The sequence below is a fragment of the Typopeltis vanoorti genome, chromosome 4 (genome assembly GCF_054136105.1).
Source record: "Typopeltis vanoorti isolate ZY-2024b chromosome 4, IOZ_Tvanoo_1.0, whole genome shotgun sequence".
In the NCBI taxonomy this organism is placed as follows: Eukaryota; Metazoa; Arthropoda; class Arachnida; order Uropygi; family Thelyphonidae; genus Typopeltis; species Typopeltis vanoorti.
The window spans coordinates 86,978,145-86,991,156 of record NC_143552.1 but is presented as its reverse complement, the minus strand read 5'-3'; the positions used below and the strand labels follow the sequence as shown (position 1 = coordinate 86,991,156).

At 36.2% G+C, this 13,012-nt stretch overlaps 1 protein-coding gene across 2 annotated transcripts in view; it reads left to right on the top strand.

The window, feature by feature from the left end:
* The window catches only part of IntS9 (integrator complex subunit 9), a 405,017-nt gene that overhangs the window by 376,764 nt on the left and 15,241 nt on the right, over positions 1-13,012 (top strand). For both annotated transcript variants that reach the window (XM_090391326.1, XM_090391327.1), the window contains exon 18: positions 4,318-4,374. In XM_090391326.1, coding sequence (XP_090247452.1) covers positions 4,318-4,374 — 57 coding nt within the window. The remainder of the gene's footprint in view (positions 1-4,317; positions 4,375-13,012) is intronic.

Here is a 13,012-nt window from a genome sequence, read left to right as displayed (position 1 = left end):
TGCGTATAGGGATTGTCCGTCCTGTTTCACCAATGTACGGTAAGTTACAGGTGCAGCGGATGCAATAGACTCCAGGATGTGCTAATGGGAGGAGAGGGTCCTTAGAGGAGCTGAATATGGTTTTAAGTTTAGTGGGTGGTTTAAAGGTGGCATTAAGGTTATAGTGTTGTAGGATTCTGTTGATTTTTTCTGATAACCCTTTAATGTATGGGATGGCTATGGTTTTACTGTAGTCTAGATTCGTTTTTGTTGTGGTTTTATAGAGTATTTTATTGACAGTATTTTTGTTATAGCCATTGTTTATGAATGTGTCACTAATGATTTTTAGTTCTTGTTGCAGGGCCTGCTGGTTAGAGCAAATAGTTGTGGCTCTGTTTTTAAGGGTGTTTATGACTCCATATTTTTGTGCTGGGTGGTGGTATGAATTCGCATGTATGTATTGGCCTGTGTGTGTCGGTTTTCGGTAGACCGTGAAGGATAGATTGCCTGAAGGAAGACGTGTAACTAGTGTGTCTAGGAATGGGAGCGAATTTTGGTTTTCGATTTCGATGGTAAATTGTATGCGTTCATGTTGTTTGTTTAGGTGGCTGAGAAATGTGTTTAGCGTTTGTCGACCGTGCGGCCAGATCGCGAACATGTCGTCAACGTATCTGAGCCAGATTGTCGGTCGAAGCGTGGCGGAATCAAGAGCCCTTTGCTCAAAGGTTTCCATCTAGAGGTTCGCAATTGGGGGGGATAATGGTGAGCCCATGGCCGTACCTTCCTTTTGTAGGTAGAATTTGTTTTGCCACACGAAGTAACCGGACTTTAGTACGTGGGCAAACGCTAAACACATTTCTCAGCCACCTAAACAAACAACATGAACGCATACAATTTACCATCGAAATCGAAAACCAAAATTCGCTCCCATTCCTAGACACACTAGTTACACGTCTTCCTTCAGGCAATCTATCCTTCACGGTCTACCGAAAACCGACACACACAGGCCAATACATACATGCGAATTCATACCACCACCCAGCACAAAAATATGGAGTCATAAACACCCTTAAAAACAGAGCCACAACTATTTGCTCTAACCAGCAGGCCCTGCAACAAGAACTAAAAATCATTAGTGACACATTCATAAACAATGGCTATAACAAAAATACTGTCAATAAAATACTCTATAAAACCACAACAAAAACGAATCTAGACTACAGTAAAACCATAGCCATCCCATACATTAAAGGGTTATCAGAAAAAAAAAAAAAAATCAACAGAATCCTACAACACTTTAACCTTAATGCCACCTTTAAACCACCCACTAAACTTAAAACCATATTCAGCTCCTCTAAGGACCCTCTCCTCCCATTAGCACATCCTGGAGTCTATTGCATCCGCTGCACCTGTAACTTACCGTACATTGGTGAAACAGGACGGTCAATCCCTATACGCAAAAAAGAACACATTAGACACATTAAATATAACCATTATGGTGAAGCAGGCCTCTCAGACCACGCACTCAACACCTTACACCAAATCAACTGGAAAAGCACCTGCTCCTTACACCGCACAAAAACATGGTACGAAAGAAAATTTAAAGAATCCTGCAAAATCCTGATAAACCACCCAAATATCAACAATAAAGATGGTATGAAAATTCCAAGGATCTGGATGGCACACATTCAGCCAACCTAATTTGAAAGATTCAACACAAGTCAGGACTCTAGCCAATCTGCTATTATTAGAAACCATTCCACTCCAACTGGCTGGAATGATGTTAATATAATGTTAATATATGTATATAGTAGACAACACAAATAATAGGACTTTAGCGTTGATGTATAATTTTTTTTTTTTTTTTTTTTCCCACCAGAGGTCAGGCCAACAATTGTGGTAGCGGTTAGTCAGTGTCTTTAACGAACCAGTATGATTGTAATATAGCTTGTTTCCTGTGTATATTTGTACGCTCCAGAAGATGACCTTGACATAAAGGTCGAAATGTCGAATTGTAAAATTTTAGTAATAGTAAACTAAAGTTTTTATTCAAACACGGTAGTTGCCTCCATAATTTCCAAAAATGCATTCGGATCACCGTGCAAGCCTAAAAGAAAGGAATAAATATCTCCTTTTTCATCAAGAAAATTTTTTATATCGTTAATTAATACAAGAAATCTTTCTAAAAATTGGCTTCTGCTGAGCCAGCGAACATTATTGTACAACAGAAGTTCCCTATCATCATCTGCCTGTAATTTAAATAACCGGCATTGCAGGTCTTTTCCTCAAACAGAATTTGCAATTTTAAATGTAATATCCAAAATATCTTTTGTGTTTAATCTTTTACTACAGTACTTGTTGGTGAATAACACAGTGGTACATTAAAAAATCTGGATATTTGTCATCGTTTTTACATAATGAAATGAAGCCTGATTTATTACCTATCATTGCAGGAGCACCATCAATAGTAATAGACACAAGTTTAAAAAGCGGAAGTTTGTGTTGTTTCACAAATTCATGAAATGCTGAAAAAATGTCTTCTCCCCTAGTCCTTCCCAATAATGGTATTTTCAAAAGTTCTTCTTTATTTGAATAATCTTGAAATACCATGCGAATAAATACCATTAACTGAGTAATATCAGTGAAGTTGTTTGATTCATCAAATTGTAATGATATCACTGTTGAATGTCTGACATCAACCTGGCCTGGAAACTTTTCTCCAGCAATTGGAATTCTTTCTTTCGGCAATTTGAAACCTTGTCTGCGGCCTAGAAGTAGTCTCTCCCTAGCGACATCTCGAACCGAGAAGCTCCTTTCTGGAAGCGGGAAACTCCTCTCTCAAGCAACGTGGATCCGGGGAGTCTCTCTGACAGCAATTTTGGAACCGGGACCCCTTCTGCTTGCTTCAGTCCCTTTTTATTAGGCCTCCTCTGAAACCTCGCATGAAGTTTGGCAAACCCCAAAGAATCGGTATGAGTCATTCATCTTAAGTTTCAAGTTCGGCACGCCTTTTTTTCTCCTTCGCTTTCTTTTGATTATAAGTTGCCGGTCATCGGAAAGTTGTTTGAACTTTTTCTGACTGACTTCGGAGATGTTTACACTTATAGCCTGCAAGCCTTTCTCATACATACAAGTTTCAATAACAATCTTTCTAATGCTGCCATGTACAGCTTCGGCACCTTTGTTTTTAACACTCTAACATATTCTTATTAAAGCAGTATATACAGTTAGCTTCAAAAGAGATATTTACAAAAACATCTAATACAGACTATACCGAGACAAACAAAGTTTATTTTTTTTACAGTATTCACATGGAACTTAACCTAAGTAAAAAATCAATGTAATGTGCTTTGTAATATTTAATCTTTAAACTACAATCGAGTTTTTACACTTTGCTTATAATCTTATTCACTCGGCTTGCTGTTTGACTTCCACTGATTGAAATTTATTCATTTATCTGGACTTATAAGAAAATTGCTGATTTGACATTTTTAACAAAAAATAAATAAACAATCGCAATACACTTAAAGTGAATTAATAATAATACAAAATAATGATAAATAAAATATTATGTTTTCAGTTTTAATTAAATTTGTAAGTAAGGAGGAATATACAAGAGATCGACCAAAAATCACTCCGTGATCGACGAGTTGAACATCCCTGTTATAGGATATCAATATTATATCAAGAGGAGAAAATGAAGAAGATAGCTATGAATTAACTGAGATACCCCAAATTTTACCAGAAGTTATGTGCAGCATGCAAAATGTGGAAAAGCTGCTGGTAGTGAAGTGATTTACAGAATCTTGCCAAAAGGTTTTACATTATCTGAAGAAAAAGTATGTACCAAGAGCATGGAAAACAGCTACCCTTATTTTTATACACAAGAAAGGTTATGTAGAAGACCTGCAACCTATCAAGCTATTCGAACTCCTTGATTGGGAAGAAAAAGGTCTGAAGATAAATAGAAGATACTTAAGCCATTTATGCTTTGTAGATGACAGTTATCTTTACAAGTCTAGAGAAATTAAAGACTAGTGTCTATGGCTCCAAATGCTTGCAAAGCAAGGACTTAAAGATAACCCTAAAGAAGACCCAAGTTATGTTCAGTAGCTGTGTACAACGAAAATTAATAAAAATCAATGACGAATATTGAACTAAAAGAATGCTTTGATTTGGTTATAAAATTAATTTATTGGAAATGAGAACTATAATTTAATTTAAATGTATTCATGATATGAAAGCTTACATGTTGTTTTGCTTGAAGTTTGCAAAATTTACTGTTTTTTAAGTAAAGTAGCATAATAATAATGATGGCTCATTTTTTTCACTTCATAGGTTGGTTTCACAGATGTTAAAGTTGAAGAAAGTCCTACAGCTTACATTATTGAGTTGGTAAGCTGCTTCTGCTAATTTATGCATAGAAACTACTACTGGCTACCTTGACATTTTTCTACAGTCTTTAATAACGCCATTATCATTTTTTTTATAAATTAAGAAAGTAACATTTACACCATGAAATGCAGGAATATTTCACAGAGTTCATATAAAATCTAGTTATTTGCTAGAGCATAAACTACTTGGCTATCCAGGCTGGCCGAGTGGTTAGCATATCTCCGCTCCCCAGCCAAAAGGCTGCAGGTTTGAATCCCACCGTGGGCATGGATGTTTGTGATTGTCCTTGGAAATACCAGTGGTGGTGGTCAGCGATAGATGGGGTCAGTGTAGTTACGGTCAGTTAGTGAATTGTGAGTGGTGGAGACAGAGCTGTAGAGTAGATACCCTCCTTTGATGAGTCTTTGGACTCCCTGGAGGTGACAAATAATAATAATAATAGTGATCCCTTAAACAGGCATGTCTTTCTAAATGTTGTATTCTATTGCCTTTTTTTGGGGGGGGGGGAATAATATACAGTAAAACTTAAGTTATTCTTTCATTGTTGGTAGGAAATGCATTATCAATGTTTTCAGGAATAATAGGTAATTTTTTTTTTTTTTCAGTAGTTCCATCTCGTTAATATAAGATTAAGCCATTGTTGTCATCACATTTGATGCTTTTACCGAATTCACTGTTCAAATTGTCTGTGTCCATAATTTTTGCTCTTTTATATAAGTACATAATCTTCTTTTCCTGTATTGTCATCCACTTTAATGAATGTGATATAATAATTCATGTACCATCCCAACCTCATTGGGACCTCATATTATGACTACATTAATTTCATATGGTTACTATGATAAGCTCTAATGATAATCTAATATCTGATTTTTTTAAATAACGAAACCTGTGGTGCGATCATAATTAAAAGAAACATGTGTTAACCACAGTGATAATAATTTAATTGTAAATATTTCATCCTAAGTATCTTAGGACATCATCAGTACAGTAGTTTTAAACAATAATAGGAATAACATACAGTTAGGGCACGTGATTACAATAGAATCTCATTAAACGTGCATAATGTGCTACAGAAGAAATAAAAAAAAAAAAATTATTTAACACAATTTTGTATGACAATTTCCCATACTTTAGGAATAGTAAGAACATCGTTGCGGTTTAAGTTGGTCTGTGTAGTAGGGCTTCAGAACTTTCTTTGTATAAACGTTCATGTTTATATAAAGATTTATGTAAAAGTTTAGACTTTTCCCAATGGATCCTATGGTTTAGATTCTCAATTCGTGTTTAGAGAGGCCAGATTTCTGCAGTTTAAAAAGACGAATGTGGTCTTGATGTTCCGAGATGCGTTTCTGAACATACCTACCTGTCTGTCCAAAGTAAGACAATTTGCATGAGCATGGAATCTCATAAATGCCAGGCAACATCAGAGGTGAGAGTTTGTCCTTAGGAGAAGGTAACAAGTTGTAAATTTGGTTGATAGGTTTGTAATTAGTGGCAAAATTGTATTTCTTCATAATTTTAGAAAGATGTTCAGAGATGCCTTTAACGTAAGGTATGGGAATCCTATGGACTTCTTCCTGTCTGGTTTGATGTGTGGAGAAGTGACTGATGATTTTTTAAGTTGTTTTAGGATTATATCCATTTAGGATGGCTGTATTTTTGATTACTTCTAATTCCTGGTTTAAAGATTCTTCAGAGGAGCAGAATTTATGTGCTCTGGAAACTAGTGATTTAATAATGCCAGATTTCTGAGATATATGATGAGCGGAAGAATTGTGAATGTAGCAACCTGAGAATGTAGGCTTGCGAAAGACAGATGTGGCGATGGAACCGTCTTCTTTTCTTTGGATGTGTAAATCCAAGAAAGGAGATACCCTGTGGAGATTCTTTTTCTAACGTAAAGTTGATGCGATGATGAAGAAGGTTAATTTTATCTAGAAACAGTTGTAATTCATGTTCGGGATGATCCCAGACTGCAAATACGTCATCGACATATCTTAACCAAATTTATCCGCTCTGTTATTCATTATCTATATGGATCACATTATGAAGGAAAGTGGTATTAAACATGATATCAAAATTGGAGATGTTAATGTCAGCTCTTTGCTTTATGTGGATGATGCTATACTTCTAAATAAATCCGCTACAAGTCGGCAAGATTCTCTGAATAAATTGAATAACTGTTGTAATAGATATGGTATGAAGGTCAGCAATAAAAAGACAAAGACAATGAAAATAGGCAGAATCATTGAAAATGTCAACTGTGTTGTGAATGGAGAACCTGTGGAACAAGTAAAACATTTCAGCTACTTAGGCACGATTTTTAGTGAAGATGGTAAATTCAATATAGAAATAGACAACAGAATCAGCAAAGCTGGTATGGTGGGAAGTCAATTGAATAAATTCATGTGGAATAAGAGAGAAATTAGTCGGAACACTAAATTAGCTGCATACAAGACAGTGTTCAAACCAGTTTTAACTTATGGATCTGAGAGCTGGGTCAAAAGTAAAACACTTGACCAAAGACTAGAGACCGCAGATATGAGAGTGCTGAGAAAGATTAGTGGTGTGAACAGATGGCATGAATGGCAATATCATATTAAAAACGAGGATATTAGGAAAGAAGTTGACATTGTCAGCATCCAGGAATGCATTAGCAGAGCTAATCTCAGGTGGTATGGTCACTTAAATAGAATGGGAGAGAAAAGATTAGCAAAACAAGTGCTCTCTGCCAGGTTGGCAGGAAAATGACCCAGAGGAAGACCAAGATATAGGTGGATTAATACGGTACAAAGTGCCTTAGACGATAGAAATATAACATCTGATAATGTTGGCGTCTTGACGAGTAACAGACTGATTTGGAGGAAAATTGTAGATAGGAAGTTAGTAATGATGTAAATTTTTCATGTAGTACCATCATATCCTGTACACCTCTTGAGGGTACATGTCAGGAATTTGATGATGATGATTATTTTTGGTTTGGGTTCAAAAGTGAATATTTTTTCCTCAAGTTGTTCTAGAAACAAGTTTGCTAGGTTTGGTGATAAAGGAGATCCCATTGCTGTGCCTTCTTTTTGCTTGTAAATTTGACCATTCCAGGTTAAGTAACTTGATGCAATAACAAACTTGAACAATTCAAGTATATCAGATGGAAATTTTTGAGTTAGTAATTCGTAATTCTATTGTTTCTTTATGGGGAATGTTTGTGAAGAGGGAGACAATGTCAAAGCTGATTAACAAGTCAGTTTTTGATAGTTGAATGTCTTTAATTTTTTTGTGAAACTCGGTAGAATTTTTGATTGAAGAGACTGAGTGGCCTATGTGAGGGCGGAGAAGGTTAGATAAGAATCTTGATAACTTGTAAGTTGGACAGCTGATACAATCTACGATGGGTCTAAGTGGAACATTAGTTTTGTGTAGCTTAGGTAAGCCATAAATTATAGGAGGTCTTGCATGGTATGTCTTAAGTTTTTTGATTGTTTCTTCATCTAAGGAGGAAGTTTCATTAAGTAGCTTATTTAATTTTCTGAGTTGATGTTTCAAAAAAACGTTCATGTTTTATAAACATGAACGTTTATACAAAGAAAGTTTTGAAGCCCTACGACACAGACCAAACTTAAACCGCAAATGTTCTTACTATTCTTCAAGTATGGGAAATTGTCATACAAAATTGTGTTAAATAATTTTTTTTTTTCTTCTGTAGCACGTTATGCACATTTAATGAGATTCTATTGTAATCATGCGCCCTAACTGTGTGTTATTCCTATTATTGTTTAAAACTAATGTACCAATGATGTCCTAAGATACTTAGGATGAAATATTCGCAATTAAATAATTTTCACTATGGTTAATATGTGTGTTTCTTTTAATTATAATATCTGATGTTATTCAATGGCCATATCATAAATTAGATGATGGTATATTGAACCCCAGGTTATTATTTGCATTTGTTTGGTTGGAAATGATAGCATCTGTTCCATTATATTTGATTTCCTGTGTGTGTGTGTGTGTGTGTGTGTGTGTGTGTGTGTGTGTGTGTGTGTGTGTGTGTGTGTGTGTGTGTGTGTGTGCGCACACACCCACACACATACATGTACATACTTTTACACAGATTTCTAGAGATGATTTGGAGCTCTCTTTGTTTCTCTCTAAATCTGTCATAAACTGCAAAATATCACTCGTGTACTACAAAGATCTCCCTTATCATTTTTTTTTTTTGTTTTGTTTTTCATATCTCTTTCCCATCTATTTCTTCACTCTTTATACTCATGTTCACAATTCCATAGGCCAGATATCATTTGGGTTACCTTCTGCTGCCAGTGCATCTTTTCAGTTGTTTTTCCATCTGTACAAAAACCTACGTGGCCATATTTGAGCACAGTAGTCCTTATTCACCTATAAGTTAGTGTTTCTTCGACATTGCATTTATGTGATGTAATGACTAAACCACCTGAGCCATGTGATCCTTAAACTTCAAATCTCTGTCCTCATAACTACGTGGTCTCTGGTATCATTGACCACTTTTAGCAATTTCCTGTTAATATAACACTACTTGTCCTCAGGCCATCCTTACACTTGATGTTGAACTGATGGTCAGTTATCATTTGCACATAATCCACAGAGATTGTCTATCTGATATGCTTTTTCTGTCTTTTCAGCTTTCCATAATCAGAGTATAACTGCATATTACCACCTAGATTATCCCCATTATCATTAATATTATTATCATGAGATGCCTCCAGGAATTCAAAGACACATCAGGGGAGTCCAACTATCACCACTTCAGCAGTCAAGCTGTCCACTCACTCACTGCCCTGTGAGAGAAAAACCTAGCCCTTGTCCTCGCACCACCTTCCATATATAAAAATTTCGTCAACTAGTCATCCCATAATACCTTTTCAGAAGTTTATAGGTTTCTATCATATCACTGCCCCCCCCCCCATCCTTTATCAGTCTGCAGTCCACAAACCTCATAATCTATGTTCTGTAATCTTAATATCTTTATAACAGCTCTTCTTTTGTCCTTTCTCGATAGCTTCTTCATCTCATCAGAACCTAGGAAACTAAATATACAAAGTGGTCAAGATGCAATTTTATTAACACCTTATAAAGAGGCAAAATCAAATTCCTTATCTTAATTCTTGTAGATAAGCTTATATGTTGGTTATACATAGCTTTTAATTTTTCAAGAAATGACAACGTATACTAGAATATTAATTATAAAAACTTTAATAAATACTTTCCTAAATTTCGGCAATGTTACACTGCTATCATCACAGATCACAAAAAACAATGATATGTGCACACTAAGCAAATGAGACTGAATAAAGGCAACAGAAGTCAGGCCTAGAGTCCTAAACAATGTCCCCTAGTGGGTTAAATTGGCTTGTCTTGGCTGTTGGGATGAAGTTCTTAAAACGTATGCTTCCCACATTTTTGGGGAAGCATACGTTTTAAGAACGTATGCTTCCCCAAATCTGGTGAGTATTTTTAAAACTCACCCAAATTTGGTGAGTATTTTTAAAGCTGAGGCAGATTCGATGAATAGTCTTTCATACTTGCATTTGCTGCAGTGTAATAGAATGGCCTTCTTCCAGCATATCCTCTGGTGGGTATCCGAAGCATGGTCGGAAAGTTCTGATTGGCTGTATTGGTGGAACCGGATGTAGTCCTTGTGTTTGGATATCCTGATATTGTCTGTCCTGCCTGTTTGGTTGTAGTAGGACAGTTTACAACTGCAAGAGACCTAGTATACTCCTGATAGGTCTAGGGGATGTGGCTGGTCTTTGGTGGAGCGGATAAGAGATGCCAATTTCTTATGTGGTTTGTAACTAGTTGTAAGGTCATATTTCCTTGGGATTTCTGTTAATTTTTTGGATGTGCCCCAGATATATGGAATGGTGATAGATTTTGAGTAATTTCTGCTTTTAAGGGGCGAGAGGGAGGGGATTGCTGCCACATGGTTTTATTATTTTTTGGATTTTTGGGTGGTTGTAGCTGTTGGCTAAGAAAGTGTTAAGGATAAGGTCAAGTTCAGTAGTTATCCAAACAGATTAATTTTGCCCTGTTATATAGTGTTTTTATAATCCCATATTGTTGGAAGGGGGGGGGGGATGACTGCTGGTGAATGTGTGCATTTTCTGTAAACAGAGAATGCCAGGGATCCTTCAGGTTGGCATGTAATCAGAGTATCTATGAATGGGAGACTTATTTTCCTTTTCCTAGGTAAATTGGATCCTGGGATGTTGATTGTTTAGGTGTGTTAAAAAATTGTAGAGTGTATCCAGGCCATACGGCCAAATGGATAACACATCATCCAGATAGCCAGTCAGTGGGTTTATGTATGGCAGAGTTTAATGCTTTTTCGTGAAAAGTCTCCATAAAGAAGCTGGCTGGGGGTGGAGAACCGATGGCAGTCCCTGCCATCTGTTTGTAGAATTTTCCTTGCCGAACGAAATAGTCTGAATTCACGGTGAACTGAAATAGGGCTGAGATATTAGGAGGAAATATGGCTTGGATGAGGTCTAAGGTATCTTTGAGTTGGACATTGATGAATAAGGAGGAGAAGCTTTTTAATCTATTTGTAACTTCCACAGACCAAGATGTAACCTTTTTAAGGAGCCTATGGAGTGTTCTGATTTGTGTGCTGGTGGGATCATAGTCTATAGGGAGGTAGGTAGGTAGAATAATCTAGTAGTAAAGAAGCAAGCTTACCTGAGTAGTCTGACTGGTTTAAAACCACAGTGGCATTTCTCTTATCTGCTTTGGTAATTATTATTCTGTTGTTGCTTTTCATCTCTTGCAGAGCCTCAAATTTTTTTTTTTTTTTTGATTGGTTACTTTTGGTGGTTTAGCTTTTGTGAGAACACTGGCTGCATCCAGTCTGATATTGTTGGGAAGGATGCAGATACCTTATTTAACTTGTACATTATATCCTCTGTGCAGGAATTTTCTTTGATTCTATTGCAAAGTTATGGCCATGTGCAAGGACACTAATTGCTTCAGGCTTCAGAGTAAGCGAATATAAGTTTATAACTCTGTTAGGAGGTGGTTGAAGTTTGGAAGCTGAGTTACTTTTTTGCAGACTCTCAAATTTGTTGATGTGCCGATATCGTATTCTTTGAAATTCTTTGTCTGCTGAAGCATTCGAGATGTCAGAAAGGATTGTCCAAAAGTCAACATTCAGTGTCACAGCAAGCTCTTCTTCCAGTGCACTGATATCTTCGTTGATTTCGGCCAGGGGAACGTGGGTGGCGGCAATCTGCTCCCATAGAAGAGCGAAGTTAGTGCAGCTATAGATGCATAGAACCTTCGGTGACATGAATCGTTGTTTTACAGAATTTGGAATCACATTGTTATCCTGCAGTGTTTTAGAAAGGTTAATCAATTTGGCTGTTTGGATAACTTCAACTTGCTGTGTTGAGGCATTGCGTGCAATGGAATCTGTGTGGATAATCATAATTCTTGTAGATAATAGATCATAATTCTTCTTTATGAAGACCTTTTAAGAAAAACCCTTGAACTCTGCCCCACAAAAACCCACTATCTGGCTACACTATATGGATGATGTGTTCTCCATTTGGCCACATGCCCTGGACACACTCCACAATTTCTTACCACACCTAAACAATCAACACTGTAGGATCCAGTTTTCCTTTAAAAAGGAAAACAACAACAGTCTTCCATTCCTAGATCCTCTGATTACATGCCAACCTGAAGGATCCCTGGCATTCTCCATTTACAGAAAACTTACACATACAAGTAGATACATTCACCAGCAGTCACACCATCCCTTCCAAAAATATGGGATTATAGAAACACTATATAACAGGGCAAAATTAATCTGTTTGGATAACAGAGCCCTAACTACTGAACCTGACCTTATCCTTAACACGTTCTTAGCCATTGGCTACAACCCCCTAAAAATCCAAAAAATAATAATAAAACCATGTGGCAGCAATCCCTTTCCTCTTCCCCTCTTAAAAGCAGAGATTACTCAAAATCTATCACCATTCAATATATCTGGGAGACATCCAAAAAATTAACAAAAATTCCAAGTAAATATGACCTTACAACTAGTTACAGACCACATGAGAAATTGGCTTCTCTTATCTGCATCACCAAAGATCCAGTCACATTCCCTAAACCAGCAGTGTTCAACCTTTTTAACTACGCGAGCTACTTTTCTATAAAAAGTTATTTGGCGATCTACTCTCTTATATAGATCACGTTCCCCCAACCTGATATCTGATTACACACAAATAAACAACTAAAAACTTTATTTGTGTATTTAAAAATTTATTTATCACTTTTAATTATTTTAATACAACAAAAAAAAAACACAAATATATTGGAATAAAATATTTATTTCTCTATTTTGGAAAACCAAAGTTAGAAAAAACAACAGATTTATTACAAACTCACAAGTCACAGGAAATGCTGGTTGATTAAAAAAAAAAGTTAATGTGAAATTTGGCATTGTTTGGACCTCACAATATTTTCATAGTCAAGTTGATATGAAGAAGTGGCCAATCACAGACAATCATCCAAATCATTTGTAATTTGGTTTCTTAATTGATTTTTTATGACAGTCATATTTGAAAAAGTGGATTTTGACAAGTATGTCGATCTGAAA